The following is a 25,393-nucleotide window of genomic DNA, read 5'->3' as shown; positions in this document are numbered from 1 at the left end:
TTCTCCAAAACCTATTGCTTGATCTTTTCTCACACTGCTCAACTGTTGTCATGCATGTCAGAGTGATGTTTATCTGTGACTTCTTAGTCATGCTAATGAAAGACTAAGGATTAATGGCATCTGTTCCCACTTTGCATACTGCTTTTTGTTCAATAATGAAGAAAACACTGTATCATGCTAATTTTTAACACATCCATGTACTGTAATAAATTTTACTACTGGACACGGACCTGAGCAGTGTTGAGCATGTTTAATGTTGGTTACAATTATAATGCCAAGAAAACTTGTAGTAATCCACACTGGAATTTGCCAAAAAAAAGTGGAACTCTACATTGTGCATTATAATTCCAGAGTTACCTCTCTGGCTTCCATTACCTACGGTGTGCTTCCAGATCCCAATTTTTCACAAGGTTTAAAATCAAATTGCATGGGTCATTAATCTGGGTAAACTTTGTCAATATTATCTTTCTTAAACTGAAATTCAGAACTGTTCTGTTGCATAGCAGAAAAGAAGCCTATATTGCTAGCAGTAATATAACCAATTACATAATATTGTGCTATCCCACACGTTCAGTCTCCTGACCTCTGTGCCTGAACTGTCTCTATCCAGGTCCAGGACATGTGTTTCAGCCAGGATAGTCGCTGGGTAGCAATCAGCACCCTTCGTGGCACCACCCATGTCTTTCCCATTAACCCATATGGTGGTGCACCTTGCGCCCGCACGCACATGTCCCCACGGGTTGTCAACCGGATGTCACGCTTTCAAAAGAGTGCCGGCCTGGAGGAGATTGAACAAGAGCTCAACAGAGTGGCTGTGTTAGGAGGAGGATCAGGAGGAGGAGGCATAGGAGGAGGCTGCATCCTGGGTGGAGGAGGAGGAGGCGGCATCGGAGGACGCTGTAGCCCCATACCTGGCCTGTCCAGCAGTCCCTCAGGGTCTCCACTGCACGGTGAGGAGCTATGAAGGAGGGAAATAGATAGGCTGACTCTTGTTTTTGCTTCTGTCTCCATAATAGCATCCTAAAATGCAAAACACCCCCATTTACATGCTTTACAACTTTGTGGTTGACACAGGTAACACCTATACCCATGCTCTGATGATTCTGATGGGCCTCTGTACCTTCCTAAAGACACCTTCTCTGGTAGTTGGTTAGTGACAGACATTCATACTTGCGTAGGCCGCTGGTCATTGCATGTGACAGTGCGACTCCTTGAGTGGTTTGCCTTACAGATGAACAACTACCTTAAGGAGTTTGAACACTGTCTCTGACTTTCCTCATGCCTTGTCAGATGGGATGGTTTTAGTGTAGTCATATTCCTTTGCTACTTCCCTATTGTAATGGTTAATTTTTACTGCACACACACTGTCAGAAGAAATAGAAGGCTATCATTTCATTTTTATTCTGAACTGCAACTGCCTTACTGGAATCCTTCTGTTGCTTCATATAAATTGCACACAGGCAGACTCAGAAGGTCTTGGAAGCTAGGAAAAACAGGACTGCACCGCTGCCAGCCACTTGATCTAGTAGACAGTGTTTGGTGGAAAGATAGGCAAACACGCATCTGGTGCTTGCAAGCTTGATCACCAAGTATGGTTAACATCTGGACAAAGTTAGTTACAGTACTGAGAGGAAATAGATAAATGATTACATATTAATGCTGGATTCTTAGCATATGTATATATTGTAGAAGATAAAAGGTAGAAATACAAGTACACACACACACACACACAAACATAAACACACCCCATTTGTTTTCATTCTTTGACTTGACTGCGGACATCTTGCCCTCCAGACTTCTTCAGCTTGACGGCATCCCTTACCTGCGGTGTCCACCACCAGGTTTGGGGATTGCTGCCACAATAGGCACCAGAGACCTTCGATCACAGCACCGAGCTGCTGCGTTGACATGGGAGGTGGAGGCATGTCCTCCTCCCTCAAGATCTGGTTGAAGCTCTCTCTGAGGTGGGAGTTGAAGACCTCTCTGACAGAGCGTTCGGCCAAACATTCCCAACAGATCCTCACAATACATTTACATCTGCCGAGTCTGTCCCGCTTCCTCCACCGCCAGCGGGTCCAACTCACCACCAGGTGGTGATTAGTTGACAGGTCTGCCCCTCACATCACCCGAGTGTCCAAGACATACAGCTGAAGGTCAGATGACACAACCACAAAGTCGATCATCGACTTCCAGCCTAGGGTGTCCTGGTGCCATGTGCACTTGTGGACACCTTATGCTTGAACATGGTGTTCGTTATAGACAAGCTGTGACTAGCACAGAAGTCCAACCACAGAACACCACTCGGGTTCAAATCGTGGAGGCCACTACTCCCAATCATGCCACTCCAGGTTTCACTGTTGCTGCCCACGTGAGCGTTGAAGGCCCTCAGCAGAATGATGGAGTCATTCCATGTCCCTAGAGCCAGTTTCAGCATCCAGGGATTGGGTCATTGAAGTCCCGGCCTTCGACCACTGCCCGATCCACAATGCACTGGCCCCTTATGGATCCTCCTGCAGGTGGTGGGCCCACAGAAGGATTATTTTTGATCATTTAAATGATTTAAAATTCCAAGTGTGTACTCTTCTGGATTAAAATGTATACAACACGAGAGACTCACTGTCACACAATGTATCCAGAAACCCTTAAGGTGCTCTTGAAAAAAAATTGAAGACAAAAAGTAGTTCAGGCATTTAAGCATAACAAGGAGCAAAGATGTATTAAAAACCACTATTATTAGTTGCATGTGTGTGTGTGTGTGTGTGTGTGTGTGTGTGTGTGTGTGTGTGTACGTGTGTGTGTGTCTGTGCTTCCAGTGACTGGTCATCTGAGTAGCTATTTTCCAGGGACTCTGATCTGTCTGCCACAGCCTTGTCTGCCTTGTTTGTCAAACACTATTGCAGACTGTTCACAGCCTGTGTGTCCCTAGCTGACATAGATACACACTGATAAGCACACACTTTGTGTGAGCTGCACTGCTTGACCCTTGAGGTGTTACTCAGTGTAAAATATCACAGTTCTCATTAATCATGCGTTTCCAGGAATATCCCTGAGCTTTGGATATATTGCACCAGGGTGAGGTTGAAAACTTGATAAACACATCAGAGAACTGAATGACTAGGAATTAACCAGTGGGTCATTTTACATTAAATAATTTAATGGTTTACTTTACTTTCCAATTTTGTTTTATGTGCTTGTTGCACCAGTTGGTTTTTGATGTACTGGAGTGGCAATCACATTGAAATGCATCAGGTCTTGGATGAAATAGGGTTTTAGGACCTGAAGAGTGTCACAGAATGTAATTTATTTGTAGCATTAAGGCCATGGAGGATTCATATCTGTTTTTACAACAACAATGTACAGTTTTACAGTTATATACAATATATATACAGTTTTCTAATTTATCTGACATACACCATAGCAGTGTCATGTGACACAGCCTGTTATGTTTGATATGTGTTCCTGGACATAACACTATTGAATGTGAACCATTTAAGTTGATCTGTTAAGTTATTATGTCCAGCATTTTTGTTCAATAGTTTTAACTACCTATTACATACTATTACTTAACTATTACTTTTAGCAAAGTGTTTATTTCTTTTTGCTTGATAATTATTTTTACAACCCTTAATCACAACACATATTTTTAATGTGTAATTGTATCTTTATTTCTAAATTACTCCACAATATTTACATGAACCAACTGGCAAAGCACTACTTCACTGTAGGTGGTAATTGCATAACTGCAAATCAGTAAATAGAATATTCTGAGAAAACTGGGAGAAGTAGTGCATTGCTGCTTATTGTCAGTCAGTTTTACTGGCTGGATCAGAGCAGATTTGCTGTCAGTACTGATTATTTGATGCATTCTAAATATGCTTTACTACTCTAATACTATTACTATACCACATACTATACAATGATATAAAAAAAATCCTTAATCAGTTTTCCAACTTTTAAAAGTCTTATTTCATTGCCAAAATATGCTTTTTCCACATAGTTGTATGCAGGCTCTGTTTTTTGGAATTATTTTTTAGAGTCGTCTTAAGGGCCCAAATAGATAACAGCAGATACTGAGGTCAGGAAGTTATATTTTTATTTGCCTGCCCCAGAGCTCACGCTGTACCCCCAGCTATGTATACACACACATACACACACTCCTGAAAGACGGCGCCTCTGCTTCCTCTGCCCTTCCTGTCTTCCTTGTCTAGAGCCAGACCCCGCTGTAACCCCTACAGCAGAATATATGCACACACAGACATATTTCTCCACATTGTGAAAAATAGGCCATCATACATTAAAGAATGTCTGACTTTGTAGAGTCACCACTCCACTGTGATGAGAGACAGATAGGGACAGAAACATCAAAGTGGGGTAGGAGGTGAAAGTGAGTGAGCAAAGTAATGAGGTGCAATTTAGAAAAATGATGGAGAGATAGAATGGGGAATAAAGGAGGGGGCAAGAGACACAGAGGAGGATAAGTTAGTAGTAGATGTGATGAAAGCTGGGGTTTCTGGGAGCATCAACATAAATCACACTTTTGTTTCAAAGGAGAGCATTAAGACCACCTGTCAACAATTAGTCCTGATACCTTACTGCGTGTGTGCATACTGGTGAAATGGAATAACTTAGCTATAGAACTGCTCACTTTTATGATCACAGGTTCAAACATTGCAGTCGCGTTGCCCTGAAGACTTGGCTCAAAGGTTCAGGAGAAAGTAAAAGTCAAATTTTGAAGCTCATACTACAATCCACATTAAATTGAAGTCATGTGTCAGGTGTGACATAGAGTAGAGTAGCATAGGTTCTGTTGTAGTATATATTTGCAGACTAATATTACATTTAAATTGTAAATAGAAATTAAGGATGTTAGGTTGATAAACATATTTTTTTGTTTGCTTAGGTTTAGGTTTTCATGGAAACATAAATAGAAATAGAAAGCAATCATTAAAGAACAAATTAATTCTGAATTAAGTTTTTTCTCTAAATGTTTTGAAACAGTCTAATGAGGTGAGGTGAGCCTTCAGTTGAAGCACAGCAGCACTGAAGTTTGCATTGTACAGTCTAATTTGACTTCTTGTGGTCGTCTTGTGTTGTGTTAATGCTTCTCTGAGCTCTGTTTAAATTGACAGATCTTTTCATTGCTGCTCTGACAGTTTCCATTGGTGATTGTATCTGAGCTCTGTGACTGAAATCTATTACCATGACAACCAGAAACCTTGAGCTGTGACATGTTATGGCTACGACATATTTATTTGGGGTTTCTAAAAATATATACATTTATAGATATTTAATCTTTCACTTTAAAAACATAATTTGAAAATATAGATGCTTTCTTTTGGTTATGTAATCAGAATTTACAAAAGCACACTTTTTGCACCTTCGACCTCAAGTAACATTTAAACTTGAACCAAGCTTGAACCTGAACCTGGGTAATAATAGTATTATATGATTTGTAGAATGTATACGATTGACATTTTTTGTCCGTCAAAAATGGACAATTCCAAACCTAACATGTATTAATACCACGCCATAAATTACAGTGTTATCACGTGTCTGGATATAACTTTCTTTTTGCAGCTCTTACACTTAGTATAAGTATTATTCTGTGGTGACAGAGTGCTAGAGTGGCTGAGAGACAACAGCTTGTCCTTGAGCTTCGTGGCAGCAGTGACTTCTCAAGGTTTTACACCATTCAAAAATCTATACTGTAAAGTGCATTTTTTAGGGTTCCTATGGGTATTGTGCATTTAATGATAAATTAAACTTTCCAGACAAGCCCCTGCACCAAAACAAGATGATCCTCACCCTCAAGAGCAAACATATATTTGTATGGTGCGGCAGTACCATCAAAGCAAGTCATTTTGAGTTCAGCAGTGAGACCTCTGTGGGTTAAGGTCATGTCGGTCTCCTGGCGTGTGTTATTTTGAAGATAAATTGGCACCAACGCATCCTGTCACATGTAAATATAAAAATCCATCACTCTTCCACCACTACCGCTGCCACCAGCATTGATTAAAAACTCCGTAATTTAAGCGTTTCTGACAAACACATTGACTCACATTTGTTTTTGTGTTTGCCTTCTGCCTGTTTTTGTGAGCCGGGTGTGAATTTGGGCAGTGAAGGCAGTTTTCTTAGACAGGCAGAAAGCAGCAGGGTGAGGCAAGGAGGGCTGGGCTACCTAGCCACAACAGCTGCTATGTGATTGTCGCCAGTGAGGACTGCGTTGATTTTTGGGAAGGAACTGTAGAAAAGTACACATCCTTTTCAAAGCTGCCATCTCAGGCTGGCGGCAAACCTAAAAATAGAGGCTGCAATTGGCCATCTTCTTGTCACTGTTAAAATCTGGAATGGCTATTTATGTCTCTGTAGGCAGTACTTTACACCCCCCCACACCCCCCTCTTTTTTTCCCCAAAGCTTTTCCTCGCTGTATTGTCATTTGAGGTGATGACCTATAATGTGACCATCCCATGCTGTAAAACGTGGTTTGTCTGCGGCCCAGCGCATACAACACTAGATTAGTAAGTGCAGTTTCTCTGCACAGGGCAGAGGTTATTGAGGCTATACCAGGCATACAGCAGCCACTGTACAATTTTTTTATTGAGATGTTTTTCAGAACCAACCACAGTGCAGTATAATACAGGAGTGTGCAATGCAAACAGATTTGAAGTGTTCCAAAACAACTTAATCATAATATTCTGAAAGACATCTTTGATATTTTTCTTGATCTGACACCCCCCTCCCCATGGCTGTACGTAAAAAAGACAGTGTGACATTTGGCATTTCTGTCTCATATGGCCCTTTTCAATATACTAAAGGCACCCAGTTCCAGTTTTTTGTTTGTATACACACCACGGTCATACAATTCCCAACCATAAAACATCAACATGAGGCTATTAGTCAGTGCAACAGATTTGTTTCCTCACAGAGCAGAAGCCCTGGTGGTCTGATGGAGCCATCTGGGCCCTGGCACTGGTTCAGAGAGAGAGGGGGAGGCAAAAAACAAGGTGTGACGGGAAACTGTTAATTCACTTGTTGATAAAGGGACACTTCCTTTATGCTATTAGAGGCTGACGGCTTGCTTATTTGGGTTTGAACTTTTGTTTTATCTCGCCTCCCCTCCTCCCTCAGCACTCCCCTTCGTCAGTCATCATCCTGTGGTGAAAAACACCAACGCTTTGCAGAGGTCGATGCCAAGGAAACATTACCTCATAACTGCTGGTGTGTGACACGTATGTACATGGCCTCACTGTAACCCTGTTTTTGACAGTATGGTTACTGAAAGTTAAACAGTTACAGAGTACAATTGAAGATGTTGAACTAACAGAGTAGATGGATTTAACAGAGCAAGTTAGCATGTTCATTTCAAAAACCTGTGAACAGTACCAAACAGTGACAAAAATGGCTTGTCCAGATTTCACTCATCATGATGAGCTGTCTGCTTTGGATCAATGTCCAGCCTGAAACTGAGTTCATAAAGCAACACAGTTACACATGTGCACCATGCTTTTTAATTTTAACTGTGCTCTTTCATCTTTTTTTTTTCCTTTTTCTGCATCCTATTGTTAGAGTGGCGATTTGTCCAGGGTGTATCCTGTCTTCAGCCCCCTGTGACCCTGAATGTGCCTTTAGTCTTTACTCTTTTGTCATTTTAAAATGCTAAAACAAACTTTATAGAGGGGAAACGTCTTATTTTTATTTTCAAAATGTTCCATGGTTTTCAGCTTCACTGGCAAAAAACACTAAGGGAATTCTACATAAAGCAGAGAAAACACATGGAAGTCCATCCATCCATTATCTATACCCGCTTATTCCTATTTAGGGTCACAGGGATCTGCTGGAGCCTATCCCAGCTTTTTGGATGAAAGGCACGGGTACACCTGGGACAGGTTGCCAGTAGGGTCATGGAAGTCCTACCAACTACCCAAAGTCATGGAATTCTATATCAAAGCTTGATGGCAGCCCTCTGTTTTAGTACCAAATTTGTCCTCTGAGTGGCACTGCGTGGTCAGGATTTGCAGTGGTTTGAAGAGGGAGGAGCAGAGCAGCTAGTGTGTATTCCAAAGAGCAAGACAGACATAGAGGAAAGGACTTGTAAAGCTTCATTTGTGCTGCAAGGGCTTTGCCTTGATACAAATCTAACAGCAGTGTAAGAGCGGGGTAATTTCTCTGGCTTTTTATGAATGGTCACTTCCTCCAGCTAAAACAACTTGCATATCTCCTTGTGAGTTTTCCTTTTTTTCAAAACAGCAGTCTGAAAGCTTTTCTCTTTTATGTAGAGACTTCTTATTTATATTCCTATTATATGATTTATTTCATTCTGGCGGTTTTTTTTGTCCTTAGAAGATTGTGAAGAAAATGTAAACATTTATATGTAATATATATATATATATATATATATATATATACACACACACACATATGTGCTTTCACCTTTAAATCCTACTGTATATATCTTAATATTTTAATTTAAGTACTCATCTAAAGGAAATAGGAAATGGCAAATAGCTCCCAAAAAGGAGCAGATTTTCGTTTAAAAGCAGTTTTTCCCTTAGCCATATAGTCAAGAGGATTAGGCTTTGTACATTAGTCAGTGCATGTGATTTAACAATTGTGTGCCATCAAAGGTAAGCTAGTGTTAGCGGCTTGTACTTGTTGCAAGCTTTGTCGGCAGGCTTCTCCCTGTGGTCGGCAGAGGAGCCAGAGCCCAGCTCGGCTTGAGTCAATAAACTGAAGGCTCAGAGCAAAACCACACTGCAATCCAACAAGCTGTTTACCCTGAAAATTAGCCTTCCCCTGTACTTTTAGGGCTTTTAAAGTGACCAAAAATACACAGTGCGAGCAATATGTATCTTGGCTGGCGTTAGGGCTCCGCCAGAGACCTCTGTCCTTTTTATATGAACCCTAATAACTCAATCTCCACAACCACTAAACCCTCTTATCACCGGGTGCTCGCCGCTGCACTCATCATTATTTGATTTGCAAAATTGTAAGGTAGAGATAAAGAATTAAAGCTGGCTTGCCATTACACACAGACAGGACTTCCAGCTTATTGCCTACCAGGTGAAAAGTGCACATTCCAAAAAGCTAAAGCCTTCCGTTGTCACAAAATCAATTGGTTTTACATGCAACTTTGTTTGGTTGCCATGTGCAGATGTTCTGTTTTTCTCTCATATGATTTCTACTTTATTGTGTTCCTGAAGCTTAAAAACTTAAGAAGTGTTTGTTTTACATTAATGTTAAGGATGAACAGCTCTTGCAGCAAGTGAATTTTGTTTACATAACATTTACTAAATATGATTCAAATATCACTGAATTTAATATGTATTATAATGAATACCTAGTGATCTACATATGTAACATATGTAATAGGTTTGTCATTCTTCAGTTTTCTTTTTTAAAAAAAGTTTACACAATCTGAACTTAAACTGAAAACAGTTAAGTAATAAGATTTTATTAATTAGTTCAAGCATACACATAATATCTGAGTGAAAGCAGTCAACCAAAACATTTGTACTAGTAATAGGTGTGACTGCATAAGTAACCTTACAGATTAAAATTTTTAAAACAGAAACATCTATGATACTGAAGAGAAACCTTGCTCATCTTTATTCTGAAATTTCCTGTTTACTTGTATGAAGTAAAAGTGTTTTTGACATGACATTTATTTAGACTGGGATCTGGTCAAATGTCTGCCAGTTAGTTCAGATCAAAGTGGCCTTGCCATTGTTTCCAGCTTTTCAAATCCAGTGTCTATCACAGCTGAACAAAACTGCAATGGCAATCAATTATCATTAGCTCAGGGTTGTTTTTAAATGGAAGAAGCGTATTTGATCTATACATGCAACCATAGTGTATACGTTTTTGGATGTACGGTAGAACACAAGAGGGGTGTGGATTTTTGACTTGATGTGAATAAAAGAAGGCAGAACTACTATGACAAAAAAAAAAGCACTAACCTTACTAAAGAAACTGTACAAATATCTCGAGGTCCTTTCAAAATATTATATTAAAATTTTAAATATTTAAGTTTTACTTAACAATTTTCATCCATATACTGAAAAAGACAGGCAGGATGACTGTGACAGTAGTGCAGATGTATCATTATCTCCTTTCTGGCTCTCTCCTTTGGACCACGGAGTTATAAAAGGAGAAACATGTAGACCAAGACAGAGCGACATATGTAGCCATAGTTCTCTGTAACTGAGGAGGTCGGTGTGGGGACTTCAGCTTCAATCAGCCTGACCTATTTGTAATCACATATATCAAAAACAAATTTCTATCTGAGCAATAATAATCATAATGTTAATAATAACAATAAAATATAAAAGACAGGTCGTGAGTCCAAAATTATTATTTTTTACATAATATTGGATCAAGTCTATATAGTAGAGTGTATAGTGTGTATGGGTTTTCAGACATTTCTTTCATCACCTCTTGTCAAAAAACAAACTTATTTTTAACCTCACATTCTACATATTGCTTGTGTTCAATGAAAAAATGTCTCTTTTATGGTGTGAATGGTTTAAACCAACCTAAAAAAACTGTTGTTGCAATCTTTTTTTTTTTCTTTTTTACTTTCTGCCACCTTAGCAAAGAAGTTAATCTAATAATGAACTTAAATTTGATATTGTTTTATCTTGGTTCACTTACATGTACAGTGTGTATCAATCTACAGTATCTACCTACACACATACACACATTTTGCGTTCATCCTTCCCACTTGGTGGTCGGCTATTTAGTTTAGGTAAAACACTAAAAAACAGTATGAAGACAATCTGATCTACAGAATCCTGTGTTTTTGTAAATTTCTCCTCTTTCTCTCCTGCTCTCTAAATTGGTTTGTGTGTATTCTGTGTATGTGCATCTGCATACCTACCCCCTGCACATACATGCACGCACACATACTGTCATCCCACCCTCTTCTACTTACCCTCCCACCCCTTCTTCTGTTTTCCCAAACATCCAATCATTAGCCATAACCCATCTCTTTTTACTGTGAGGTACTAGCTCTTTGACCCAAATCAGATGATGGCTAAGCACACGCACACACACACACACACACACACACACAGGGTTGTACACACTCATATACACACAGACATATGGTTGGAGTGTGGGTGTCATCTGATCTAGTGGAGCTGTCTGACCCCCTCCCAGCTCTGGTTGCTGGCGACTCAGTCCTGTCTGATGAAGCCTTGTAAATACTGACATGCTGTAAACTTGTAGATCTGATTTCAGGGTGCTGTTTGTGTGTGTGTGCTTTTGTGCTTGTATGTGTTCCTTTCACTTAATTGTTTTCTCATGATCTTGTGTGGTTGTCGGAAATGTACATGTGCGTTTTTTGCATGTAGCCATGTTCTGCTTCTGCACTGCTGTCAACCCCATGCCCCAGCTCCTTGCCCACCCCGGTTACTGTTGTTTACTCTTTATCACAAAACAGCAGAAACAGGTTGAAAATATATGATTGGCATACAGCATGTGGCATATTAGTAACCTGATTATTGTTTCTTGTTAATTCTAGTTTTATTGCAAAATTAAGAAAGCTGTGTCTTCGAAATAGTCAATGTAATTTTTGCTGTACTTGACAGACTTTTTTTTCACATGAGAAAGATCAATAAAAATACTAAATGTTAAAAAAAATGTTCCCAAATAGGGCTGTTAAATAAAATCTCCATGTTAGCTTGTGGTTTGGGAGCGGGAGACCGGGCAACAAGCCATTTTCACACAGGCCGGCCTGACCTCGACTCTTAACTCTGACTGAAAATAGCAGAAGAGCAAGATTACCGTACAAAGAAAAAGGGGGACGGGGTGGCGGATTCTGCAGTGTTACCTGAGAAAGAAAGAAGAGGAAAGGAAAGGAAAAGGGAGGGAAAAACCTTGATGGCTTTTCCACCAGTCTTCCGATTCCTTTGCAAAACAGTAAATCTTGTGAAGTTTATTTTCTTTGCAGCATCTGTGTTTTATAAGAGCTCTTTTAATTTGTTTTTACTCTGTCCAGTGGGGGATCCCCACTCCTTTTTTTTCTTCCTCCTTTGTGTTCAACCCTTTTTATCCGTCCCCTGTTATTGCTCTCTCTCCTCTCTTTCTCTCTTTCATTTTCTCTCTCTTCTCCTTATTTTGTTTCTTTTGTTGTTTTTTTTCTTTTTTTCTCGCACCCTGTCTTTCCTCTTCCAGTGGAAGTGAATGTTTTAATAATGATACTTTGGGGAATTGGGATGGTAGAACAGCTTTCTCCTCCTGCACAGAAAGACTGCAGCTCCCCCTCTCTCCTGCGCTTCTTTTTTTTTAATTCCTTTCCCCTGTTTTAACCCCTCCTTCCTTTAACATGTCTGGGAAACTTGGACTGTGAAGGAATGAATGGTAGAATGTGTGGATAGACTGAGACAGTTTTACTGATAGTGGTCCTTTATTAGGTTATAATTTTAGGTAGGACTGGAAACTTTTCAATTGATTGGGCTTATATGACATCTATGTTTCTGTACCAATACCAATCTTTAATATTTTAATATATATAAAAAAAATCAGGAAATGTCTAATCAAAGAAACAAAGAACTTTTGAAACATTTTTGGCTCTGTTAAAATGATGGTTTGTTGGAATTCCAGTGCAGGTGCCTGTTGAGTAAATGTGTATAATCAAAGCTTGTATGGACAGAGTTGCTGGAGAACAGTGAGGGGTTAGTAATGATATTAAGCAATGTTTTCAATAATGGGCTTTAAAACTTGATTTGCAGTTGCATGACTGTCTGTCTCCATCGCTTTACAATATTAATGACTGTAGTAAACTTGAATGATGCTTGTTCCAATGTCTCTCTGTACTTCCTCAATACATTTTCATCATTTAGCGTGGTCAATAGAATTATGCTGTGAATTTGATACTTGCTGCTACAGACACATTGTGGCTGGTTTGGTTTGGAAGGTCAGATGTTACACCATTTAAGCATAAACACTGTAACTGAAGAATTCAGATCTTTCAATCTTCTTCAACCAGATAGATTCTTTCATACTTGCATATATTATGTGATGTAGCCAGGTGTTCAATCGTGAGATGATCATCAGATTGGACGTATTTCACTGACAAAATCTCTGCACCACATTGTTTAAATATTTTTTTGATTTTAACAATGGACCGTATTCTTCACCTCTCTCCGGATGTCAGTTGGGATTGGCTCCAGCCTACGACTCTAATTTGGGGTGGTATAAAAAATGCATGAGTGGATGGATTGATGAGCAGTGTATGGACATTTTTTGACCATAAAAAATGTTCCACTTCAGCAACCTTTTACACTGTATGTGTTTCAAATCATTTTGGTGTCTATATTCTGGTTGGTATGCTTGTTTCACGTTTATCAACTGATGCAAAGTTTGTATTACTCAGTACGGCTAGTGGCATTTACATTCAGAAAGCAGAATTAGTCATGATGTTTGGAAATAAGAAAAAAAATCTGTCCTATTCCAAAAATATCTTCAAAGACTAAAATCATAAAACCATAAAAGTTTTCCTCTGCTGGAACATTAGCTTTATTTCTTGCCTTTTGTACTCTGCCTCTTTCTCTTGTCTCTACTCCTTCAGCTCACAGCTGCAGTGTCATCCTCAGGTCCAAGGTCTCTCCTAATTCCCAGAGCATCACTCAAAATGTCACCTTCCTAACCTGCTGCCTCAACACTCCCCAACCCAGTCCCCTCTCCAAACCTGCTTGCATTTTTTCCTGACTGAAATATTGTCTCTGGCAGAACAATTCAAATAAGACACAGTGTTTGTGTGGACACGCAGTCTTCGGAGCTTGTCCTTTCGCACGTCGGCTCCTCACTGGAAGCTGCCTGCTTGTATTGGATGCAAATCGGGTATTAAAAGAGGGGAGAGAAACATGAGATAGCGTGACATGGGGCGGCTGAGGAGAGAGAAAGAGCGCGAAGGATAGAGAGAGAGGCTTAATGTGAGAAGAGAATGCAAATGCTGTTGAGGCAGGATGGATGGATGGATGAAGGAGAGCTCAATGGATGGTCAGATTAAGGGTGAAAAAGAGATGAGGGTCAGATGACAGTGTGACTTTTTGGCAGGGTCAGTGTTTTTCTCTGGAAGATGGCAACGGAGCTGGATTTGCATTGATGGATCTTCTTTCCATGGGGATGTCATGTATCAGTGCTTGGGTACATCACGCCCTGGTCATTAATCAAATCATGGCCTCTGTCTAAAGCTATCTGTCTGCCAGACATTTCTCATTTGTCTACCTTACGCTCTCCCTCTTTCTCATTTTCTCTTTCTAGTAGCCGTAGCCAGTCTTCTCCTGCACAACTTTGACTATAATTTATTAGGCATTATACTACCTCAGCAACGGTTGTTAATATGCAACAAGTCTGTAATAGTACATCTCAACTGGGAATTTCATGACCCTAATAGTCATTCTGAGTAGTTCTTAATTAGCAGTAGGCTTAATATCAATACTGGCAGTAGTAAAGATGGTATGATGGTAACAGTTAGTGGTGGGAATTAATTTAGACCTAATTTTAAACTTTAAACTAAATTGTAGTGGGTCTTCAGCTTGAAAATAATTGGTAACATCTAAATGTACATCCATCCATCCATCCATCCATCCACATAGAGACAAACAACCTCACACACTCACATTCACTCCTATGGGCAATTAAGAATCACCATCATCCTGACATGCATGTTTTCGGACTGTGGGAGGAAACTGTAGAACCAGAGAAAACCCACACAAGCACAGGGAGAACATGCAAACTCCACACAGAAAGGCCTTGAACCAAGAACCTTCTTGCTGTGAGGCAACAGTGCTAAGCACTAAGCCACTGTGCTGCCCTCTAAATGGACATTTCAATCTTAAATGTTTAAATACTAAATAAGTTCTACAAAGAAAAAATCTGTGTACATACAAATGGAAAAATGTGCCTACACACTCGCTTTGTACATGATTCTGTCCTATACATTAAAGTCTTTGTGACACTGTGGACACATGCACAGGTCTGATTTTCACTCCCAGTTACATAGGTGGACACAGACACACCCTTAATAAGTGGTTTGCATATGACTGCTCCAGCATTGTCTATGAAAATAATAAAGTGCAATTTCACAGAATTACACTAACAAGTCTTTTAATAGTTCCAAAGCAGACACTTTTACTTGCTGCTCTCATTCAAACTGCTGCACTAATTATAGCAGTGGAAGTGACAATAATTGTATATGTATATTGTCATCAGCAGCAACAGTCAGCACAAATGACACCACTCATATCCACTGTGTCCATAATAAAGCATAAAATGAAGACACAGGAGGATAGTGAAATACTTGAAAAAATGCTAAAAACAAAATAAAATTAAAAAACACAAGAGCACATAGTCATTTCCGTAATGACATAGACACTTCCGTAATGGAATAAAGTTAAAATTTTCCCTTCACCTTATCACATAGAGGTTCCTGGAAAAATACTTAACATTAGTGAGGAGCTTTATTTGACACAATCACATGGAAACAAAGAATGATAGAGGATGTTCCTCCATGTTATGAATTATCTGCATTTTGGTTCAGAAGAGAATTTGCTAAATTTTCTTGTAAAGAAGATGAAGCAATTTTGCCAAAACCTTGCTTTAAATGTAAATAAAGTAATATTAACATGTCTTTTTACTGTCCAGCTCAGTTCAATAAAAAAAAGAACTAAAAACAAACTATAACATTTTTACACTGTTAGAAAGTAAACTTAGAACATAAAATTTAATTTTTGCATTAGAGAGGCTAAACCTTCTCTTGGTTAGTGTCATTCATTGCACCTATATTTTCTGTCATTCTGTCTGTAACATACTCACATAAACATGCACACACACGACATTCCTGTCTCTAAGCCATCCACACTGTCTCTTCACATATCATCTTCTGCCAGTGCACGATCTCCAACACATTCCACACTCACTTGTCTTCACTGTCTGGGGGTTATGACCATTTGTGACCCCTTGGCCTTGAGTGACAGTAGGGTATGATGGTTTGGTCAACAATGATCATTGCTCCATGTCTCAGTCTGGCAGCACCTGTTACTGCCATCCATAGCGAGATTTATTTTTAAGGGTGGGAGCTGACAGCAACTAATGCTGTGGAGCAAAAGTGAAATATCTTTTTTAGGACAAGGATGCTAAATTCACGCCCCCATCGTCAATTGTCCCCCCTTCAGTCCCCTCTTAGCTGAAGCACCATTATGGCTTTTTAGACTGCTTCCTGTACAGTTTTTTTCTTTGTTTGCCCTTCTCTCCTGAACACAAAAGGTGGCTGCCCAGGACTCTTGAAAAGTGAAGGGCTTTCAGGAACTGCTCCAGTACAGACCTATGTTGGTCTGACCAAGAGAGGAGCAGAAGGAAATGAAGGACAGGTTTGTGTAATGGTCTCGTCCCCCCCCCCAGAAGATCATGCAGCATTATTGGCCAGCAGAGGTCTAAAAGACAGGCCTTTGGAGGACCACAAAGCAGAGGTTTGGCAGGACTAATGAAACTCAGAGCTACACGTTAATGATCTAAAAGACTGGACCAAAACACTCAGCAGTCCCTTTCCGCTCGCATTCAACCTCCTCTTGATCTCTCCTTCCAAATAATGACAAAGCATTCTTCTCCCCTACCTTTATTGTAACCTTTGATGCCCGCCTTGTTTTCTTTGTCTTGTATCCCTCCTCCCTCCTTTTCATTCTTTTGTGTCATGCGGCTGTCACTCATCTATTATGGTAACAAATGGAATGAGGAAAACGTTCAGACAGTATACTGTGGTAGACCCACAGATTTACTCTTTATTTCCTTTGAAAACACTTGAACTTGGAATTTTCCTTGGCCTGCCCATTGAATTGCCGGGATACACCTTTTTTTGTATCTGTCTTAGGACTACAAACATACATCAGTGTTCCACATTTGTAATGTTTATATGTGACTGTTTCTTTTCTAGTTGCGTTAAAGGGTCACCTTATGAAAAGGCAAAAAAAAAATGAATAAATAAATACTGTTGCAATTATTGTTAGTGTTATGTGCACTGTTTTTTTTAACCCCACTATGATGGATGATAAAGGGAAATGTGTTTTTGAAGACAGTTTATGAGGTGTAGGTGTACTAGAATTAATGTGGCCCTTCTTAAAGTAAATACATGTGTCAGAATTCTTGTACCAATGGTGGTGAATCGAAATAGAAACTGTAGTTTAAACAGAACGTTAGCCACCCATTATGCAGAAATAGGACTCATCACTCCCATTGCACAATGCCACAAAACACTCTTCATTCACTTCAAAGCTTTTCCCTAATTTTATACCGTTGTAAAATAGAAAATTGCTTGGTTCTGGACTGTTGGTCAAACAAATGTATTTTTAAGGCAACAATTTGGTATAATTAATCAATAAATTTTAAAAAGTGGCGAATTAAGAATAAACTGTCAATTTCAATTTTTATTTTAAATATGGATGAACAGACACACAGACAGACACTTGCTGACTTACTTCATACAAATATAGGCGTCCTTAAAAATTAAATAGATGAATTCATCCTTCCTTTTGTCTTTCCAGTCCGTCTTATGCCACTGGGTGCCACAGAACCCTAGTTTGATCTGCATGTAGCAGAGTTATAGTTTTTTATTATTTTCACTTCATGAATAAAAAGTGACAATGTGTTAATATTTAATAAATAAAGGCTTGCTGGAGGGGTGGTGTTTTATATGTGTTATATGTGTGTGTATGTGAAAGCTTGGGAGATAAAAAAAAAAATAAAACTCTAGTGAACAATATTCAAATAAGGCCTTTTCTTTTGAAGGGGAAGGTGTTTTTGTTTTACAAATAAGATTTCCTGGGTATCTGCTTTGTGCCAGGTCTGCAATTTGATGAAAATGTCAGATGGAGCAATGTTGAGAATTAGCATCTGTAAAGACCACTGAACTGAAGAAGGAACCACTGAGTATGAAAAAATGAATTATGTATAAAAAGTTGTACCAGCATTCACAATGTGATTCTCAGTGTTTTGTGACCACCATGTGAAATAATCATATGTCTCTATGTTATTTTCCAGCCAAGCTGAGCAATCAGGATTCATACAACAACTTCACCAATAACAACATGGGGAATCCACGGCTGTCCCCACTGCCTAGCCTCACGGTGGTGTTGCCTCTGGCTCAGATCAAACAGCCCATGACCCTGGGCACAATCACTAAACGCACCGGGTAGGTAACACTCATATAAACACCTCAGCTTTTATTCTCCGCAGGCACTGCAAAGTATGTAGCATATGTGTTATACAGCTATAGTATACAAACATTTAATACTGCAGAATCCAAAACTTAGTAGGACAAATGACAACAGTAGTTCTCCCTGTGGTATTCCTTGTAGTTGTTACAGTTAGTGTTAGCAATTCAAACACTTAATACACTGTTAATAACACTGTATATGAATGTTTTAAGTTTTTATTAATATTTGTATTAATAGTTGTAGTTCCTCATTCACATGAAAAATTCTACTGTATAGATTGGGACATTTATTAACACATACACGTCATTCTCAGGGGGGTTTAAAACTGTGAATTTCAAAATGGCTGAAGACATTGCACCTGAAGGTTCATCCTTGACCTCAGACAGTAGTTTGAGCAAAATGAATTAACTCTAGGTCCACCTACTTGCTTTCTTCTGGTGCTGTCACTCAAATCATGGCCTTGATAAGCAAACTGGTTGCTCAGTTGTCATGGTGAAAGATAACAATTTCTAAATAATAAATAAACACAGTGCTATATGCTATATATTATTCTAGTCTATATGTTTGGTTCATATTTTATGTTCACTAATATTAATAATTTGAAATTAACAATACATTATTGTTATATGTACCGTATTTATAGTAGGACTCAATAATTAAGTGCTTGCTTACACTGTAAGTGGGATTAGGTATTTCCTTATTTATATTGTCTAAAAATACAGTACAATGATTTAGCAATATATGCATGACAGTATGCACAACCAAACATGAAAAGTATCTGAATTTTCAAAATTGAACACAGACTGTTTTGAATTTACATTTTAGCCATGATCAAGTCAAGTTTATGACATAATATATTACATTCTTAACTCCACTCTGTGAGCCACTGTCTTTTTCTGTTAATCACATTGTAAAATCACTAATGTGTCACCAGTAGCCTAAGCCAAAGCTATTCCTCTCACATTTAGCTGATGCTCATGGACTTTGTCTCTGGCCACTACTTTTTTGCATAGGGTAATGAAGCACAACACAAACACACACTCATTCTTAGGCTGTTTGGAAAGCAGCTAAAACATATCATGTGTTGCAAGAATAAAACTCTACCATTAAATATAAATTATATTCGAGTCATATTGCAAAATATTGCAAAACAACTTTGAGTACTAACAAGTTCAGTTTTAAAGGTAAGACGGCTGCGCTCTCACCTCCGTTGTCAGTTCTTTTTTTTTTTTTTTTTTTCTTTAACTTCGATCTTCGCTGTGCATTGAAATTATGTAGTTTTAAGACCATCAGCAACTACAGGCCTTTGCTAAATGCATTTACATACAGTACAGGTGGCTCCACAAATATGGGCGGATTTTAATATTTTCATTTAAATGTAATTTTCATGCCCTGTTTGAATGGGAAATGCTATAATGATTCAAACAGACAGCGAGGGATTTATTTCCCCGTGATATTTGATAAGTGAACCTTGAGGATGAAAACAGAGACCTGATCCTGTGGTCAGTGTAAACAACATCAGGCCATTTTCCAAATCATTAAGATGACCTGCAAAGTTCATTTGGTTTGTAAAATGTGTTATTGCTTATGGGCTACTGTGGTGTCCTGCATTGGTATATTTATGATGATGTCCTGGTACTTATGCTTTGCATTTGGTTTTGCAGTTGTAATATTTAACATCATACAAAGTAGGAGTTTCTCGAAATAGGTCTCAATGGTTTTAATTTAAGGCCCTAAAATAATAACAGATTTTAGGTTCCTTGTTTTCATCTGTAGTTTGCAGATTTATTATCTATGGTGTGTTCAGTCAATCAGAAATACATCTCTTCCATCAAATAATTTCTTACGGCATTCTTCTCTGCATTCAAGGCCTTCCTTGCTTTTTATTTTTTATTTATCTAGGGTTTTTTGTTTGTGTGTTTTTTTGTTTTGTTTTTTGTATGACATTGAGCAGTTTCTGTTTTTGCATTTATTTATTTTTTATTATTTATTAGTTACAGTCTCCAGCCAAGTATTAGTATTGCAGTTGGGTAGTGTAGTTAGTATACTGACATATATTTTAGACTTCTTGATACTGTGCTGATATGACACAATTCCCAAACCATACATTTTTCAATACTTCATTTGAGTAATCTCAAAAGAAAGGAGCTAACCCTATACCTATATGAAATAAACTGTGAAATTAGCAGAAACTGTTTGTTCAGAGATTAAAGCTGGCCACACATTAGAAAATGTTATGCTCAATTTTGGGCTCAATTTAGGGCTCAATTTACCCCCTCCAGTGATTGTGGGGGTGGGGCCCAATTTGAGGCTTGGCTAAATAATCCCTAACTATTTTATGGCTCCTAATCGAGTCGGAGAACAGTGAATATCAAACAGGGAGGACAGGTCTCGTCAGGGAGGCTCACAATCGCAAATGAGAGCAAGAATCCTGGGAAACGTCACCATTCGAATGCTACGTACTTTTACAGCTTCCAAACATGGCAGCACATCACAACACAACTCAAGCTAAATGTAGCACTGAAAAAGAAGAGACGTTTGTTGAATTATGGCAACAACACAAGTGTGTTTTAACATTTTGTGCAATAGGGCCAACAAGGAAAAGTCACATTTGAAAACACAAGTTTCTGTGATGAAATCTCATGTCTGTGGAATCTCCAGTGTGAAATTGTTTCTACAAAGGTGTCTGGAGCAGGTGTGTGGTCTCCCAGTCTGGTTGAATTGACTGGTGTGTGGAGGATTGTTATGGATATTGTTAAAAATAGGTTGAAACTGCCCTTATTTTGTTGGTCTCCCACGTTTTTTAAAATAGGTGAAGATTTGATGTAGCCAGCTTAAGAATCTGATGAGACATTTGATATATTCAGTATTTGACAGTTTTTAATACCTTTTGCTACAGCACGGTGGCTGAGGGGTTAGCATGTTCTCCCCGTGCTTGTGTGGTTTTTCTCCAGGTACTCTGGTTTCCTCCCACAGTCCAAAAACATGTATGTCAGGTTGATTGGTGACTCTAAATTGCCCATAGGAGTGAGTGTGAGTGTGTGAGGTTGTTTGTCTCTATGTGGCCCTGTGATGGACTGGTGACCTGTCCAGGGTGTACCCCTGCCTTTCACCCGAGAGAGAGCTGGGATAGGCTCCAGCAGATCCCTGTGACCCTGGTTAAGGATTGAACAGGTGACTCTGTAGCATGATGGATGGATGGATAATACCTTGTGCTATAAAAATATACTAGCCACTACCGAAATTGTTCCATTTGAGCCTGTAATATAATGGTTCCTACTCAAGATGTCCATATTTTAAAAGGCAAATGAAATATTAGAAATTAAAAAAAAATCACATGTATAGGCACTATTTAAACACTTAATGCATTATTACATATATAAGATATGTGACTCCTTTAACTTTGGCAAGCTGTTTTTGATATATCAACAAATGATTATAGCTTAATTTAAAAAGTCTAAAATTCTCCTTATAGCTTTGTACAGTAGTTTTTTTTATCAAATGTTTCTGTTGTGTTGTTAGTTTTTGGACAAAAATTGAGTAATAAGATAAATCAGGCTCTGGATACAAATCACAGTACAGGATATATTCAGTGTTAGTCTGAGTCTGTTCATGGGATCTGCTGACAGTATGCACAATACAGAATATATCTGAACCTGTCCTTAACATGCAAACCATCTCTGTAAGTATGAATTTTACATTTTACACAGCAGGCAGCAGTATTAATGCAACAGGACATGCAGCTGTGCAGCCTGCTCCTGCATGCACTTGGCTAAACCGCTACTCTAAAACACACACACACACACACACACACACACACACAGACACACACACACACACTGGGTGAGGCTGTGGGTTTGGCCCCTAGAGTAGGGGGTGATATCATATGCTTTCACGCTATACTTGCACAGGAGTACCCAGGCACCATCTGTCTGTCTGCGCAGCCAGTACTCTCTCTTTTTTCATGTGTGTGTGACAGAGAGAGAGGAGCATCCGGCAGCTGTATTTACACCTGTATGAGCAGATCTCTGTTGGCAGGGCAGCAGAGGAACACACCAGCTGCTTAACCTACATTTCCTACCAGGCTGTGCTGTGACACACACCCATAACAGTACACACATTACACTTATGAACCTTTTGTGTGACCAGGCCAACTGCAGGGACACTTCATAGACAGTGACACAGCCTTAGACCACCAAATGTGCAAAATATGCTGCTGTTTGTCTTCAAAGGCCTCACTTTTTTAACATCAAAGAAAACCTCAAGTTCAAGCAAAGCCCCGTCCCTTCTTAATTTAGATTTTGGTGTCCCCCCCGTCAGAGCAGGGAGGTAGAGTTGGATATGGCTCAGCATCCGCCTGATAACCCCCCTCCAGATGAGGCCAGGTCAGGGAGTGGAGGAGCTTAGCAAGCTTCTGCTAGTTCTCAAAGTCTCTTGGGAATCCTGAACAAGAAGAGGAGTGTTGGCTATGACCTGGCCTCTTGTTTCCTGTCAGCCAAATTTGGCATAGGGCTGGACCCAAATTAATTAAATCCGAAGGAAAAAAAAGCAAAAAAAAAAAAAAAAAACTATCTCTCTTGTTGAGAGGTCACTGTCAGAAATGAATCTCTAATAAAGATAAAGAGAGAAATATTCCAACAGCCAGCTCCTAGAAAAGTCCCGTGTCCCTTCAGGCACAGAGTTTTATGAGTATAGACTTGTCAAAATGCCTGTCAATGACAGATTTGGGATTTGCAAGTAGACAACCTATTACATGCTTATCCCTTCTACACACAGACTGACTTTGATACAGACAAATGAAAATCCAAATGGAAAACAAAACCACCCTTGACCTAATCCCACTGATGTTCAAGCAAATGCAGATAGTGCAGTCGAGGTAATGAGAAACACAACAGCAAGAGAACGAATGAGGCCCTGTGACCTGCCACAGACGTGTCCTCAGATTACTGTAATGCGTATGGAAGAGCCAGCCTAGTGCAAGAGCCATTGTCTTACAGAGTCTCACTGAGACTCGCAGCTAGAAAGGGGCTTTAGGAATGCAATGCCCCTGTGTCACATGGCAGCATGACTAAACCTTCTGCACAAATCACCTACTTCCCTTCCTTTTTAATGGCCCAGACGGAGCTGCTATTAGGGCCAATAGGTCAAGAGATGAATGTGTGAACAATTATTCTCTGCAAGTAGGGTCATTGCCCTCACAGGTCAGTAGTGCTCTTGCTTTTCCTCTTTCTTCTAACTGCCTATCTTCCCCTCTTTCTATCTCCTCTCCATAACATAATTATTCACAGTCTTACACCCCTTTTACTCCACTGACCCATGTTTAACTTGTGTTTCCCAACATGCCACTAACCTCTCTGGGACTATTCCAATAAAACAGCTGAATTAAGAGGTGTGTCACACAAGTGAGCAACCTTTGTCTACATTGTGGTTAAAAACCGTTTGTTGCCACCGGTTTTCCCAACATGACCTCATCATTGTGGTTTATTTATGTGCAGTTTTGACCTAAAACCTAAATGCAAAGCTTTTCAATTCAACAATATACTGTATCTGTATGGTTTACAGAAAATATTCTTAACAACAGATTAGAGACTGAACCACTTCAACCAGTCAGTGCTTCCACTTATTTTATTATTGCAATATGAAAAAGAGAATAAAATCAGACCCAAGCTGACCCACATCATAAAAAGGTAAATAATTTTCATTACTGCATCCATAAACAGTAGATACCTAGTTACTGCATCTTGCTTTATGTGGGAAATTTTCGGCAGAATCAAATTGAGTGATGTAAAATCAGTGATGTTGCAGTTATAAAACATAGTATGCACCTTAGACAATTAGATCTTGTATACTCAGATTTGTTCTTTCTTCACTCCATGACATAACATGCTGGTCCAAGCTGCATTTAGGTGGAGTATTGTGAAGGTCCAAAAGGTCAGATGTTGTTGACAGTGTTTACTAAGAAAGAAGCGTTTCTGTTGATGCTGTTCTGATTCTTGGTGTATCCACCATCAGACTGGTTTTCTGGTTAAGGAATAGAAAGAACCAGGTACCTGGCCAATAGAGATGCTTATGATGTGTGGAGGGCACATCAGTTAATGAATCTTGTTTTATCATGTATTCGGTTGAGTTTCTAAAACACTGCTCAGAATCAGGCAATCATTTTCAAATGATGCTTGCTCTTGACAGCCTGATGTATAAGTGCAAGTGGCTGTCAGAAAAACATTTTGTCCTGTTGTTGAACAAAGCATTCGTGTACTCTGGGAGGGACTATGTCAGCAACATGGTTTTCCCTTTAGCAATTTGTTCAAATTGCCTTTTATGTCTACAATATGTTGATTCTAACACAATAATTGATAAAACATAAAATAAAAATCAAATGTTATGCAGATGTTACAGCCATTATGAATTTGTTTTTTGCTCCTCTACAGTATAAAAAGATAAATGTGAAAGAGGAGTTTTGCATGGATGCTTCCATGAGCCAAACAGGTTGCAGCAATACTCAATTATTAGCTTTCCTCCAACTTTCTTGGCTTTGATTCTACAGGCATCAATTCACATTACTCTGGTAGCTAACAACACTAAATTCCACCTGTGATAAATTGTAGGAAATTCAAAGTGGCATTTTGTAAACCCCAAAGCCTACTTGGCCTTTGCTCCCACCATGGAAATCTTACCCCATTCATCCATCACTCTCCCATTGGTGTCCATCCATTTACCCAGCGGGATGCCCATGGTGGGGGCACAGCAGGTTTCCTAGGCTCAGTGGAGGGTAGATGGTAGAGACCGTCCACCCCCGTCTACATGGCTTTGATAAACAGCAGTTTACCAGGGGCCTCCATTACACCAACCAATGTGTTCATTTGTCAACTTGCACTCCAGGAGTAAGACATTCCAGGGCAAATTGTTGCTCTTTGTCTCCCAGAGGAGCATTTTTCTACACATCCATGTACCAAGACTAATTGGAAACTGTGGGCTATCGTTGGGAGGGCCCAGGCGGATGCGTAGAAAGCGATAAAATAAAGAAGTGCTGCAGAGTGCTTTGGTTGGCTAGGGATTCTGTTTTACATGACTGGGGGAGGTTGCCTAGCGGGGACAGAGTTCAGTCTCATCGGACCTTTATTGCTGTAGGGAAAAGGCTTATTTACTGTAAACTGTTTACGGAGCTCTGTCACTATCTCTG

At 39.4% G+C, this 25,393-nt stretch overlaps 1 protein-coding gene across 3 annotated transcripts in view; it reads left to right on the top strand.

Moving 5' to 3' along the window:
* bcas3 (BCAS3 microtubule associated cell migration factor) overlaps window positions 1–25,393 on the top strand; it is a 316,301-nt gene that overhangs the window by 82,567 nt on the left and 208,341 nt on the right. For 2 of the 3 annotated variants that reach the window (XM_026328270.1, XM_026328260.1), the window contains exons 15-16: window positions 611–950; window positions 18,038–18,188. In XM_026328270.1, coding sequence (XP_026184055.1) covers window positions 611–950; window positions 18,038–18,188 — 491 coding nt within the window. Of the gene's footprint in view, window positions 1–610; window positions 951–1,074; window positions 1,150–18,037; window positions 18,189–25,393 lie in introns of all 3 variants that reach the window. The other variant, XM_026328252.1, reaches the window with a different exon arrangement.

Source organism: Mastacembelus armatus, chromosome 13 (assembly GCF_900324485.2).
Source record: "Mastacembelus armatus chromosome 13, fMasArm1.2, whole genome shotgun sequence".
NCBI lineage: Eukaryota > Metazoa > Chordata > Actinopteri > Synbranchiformes > Mastacembelidae > Mastacembelus > Mastacembelus armatus.
Note: the sequence above shows the minus strand (reverse complement) of the source record. Positions and strands in the feature narration are given on the sequence as shown.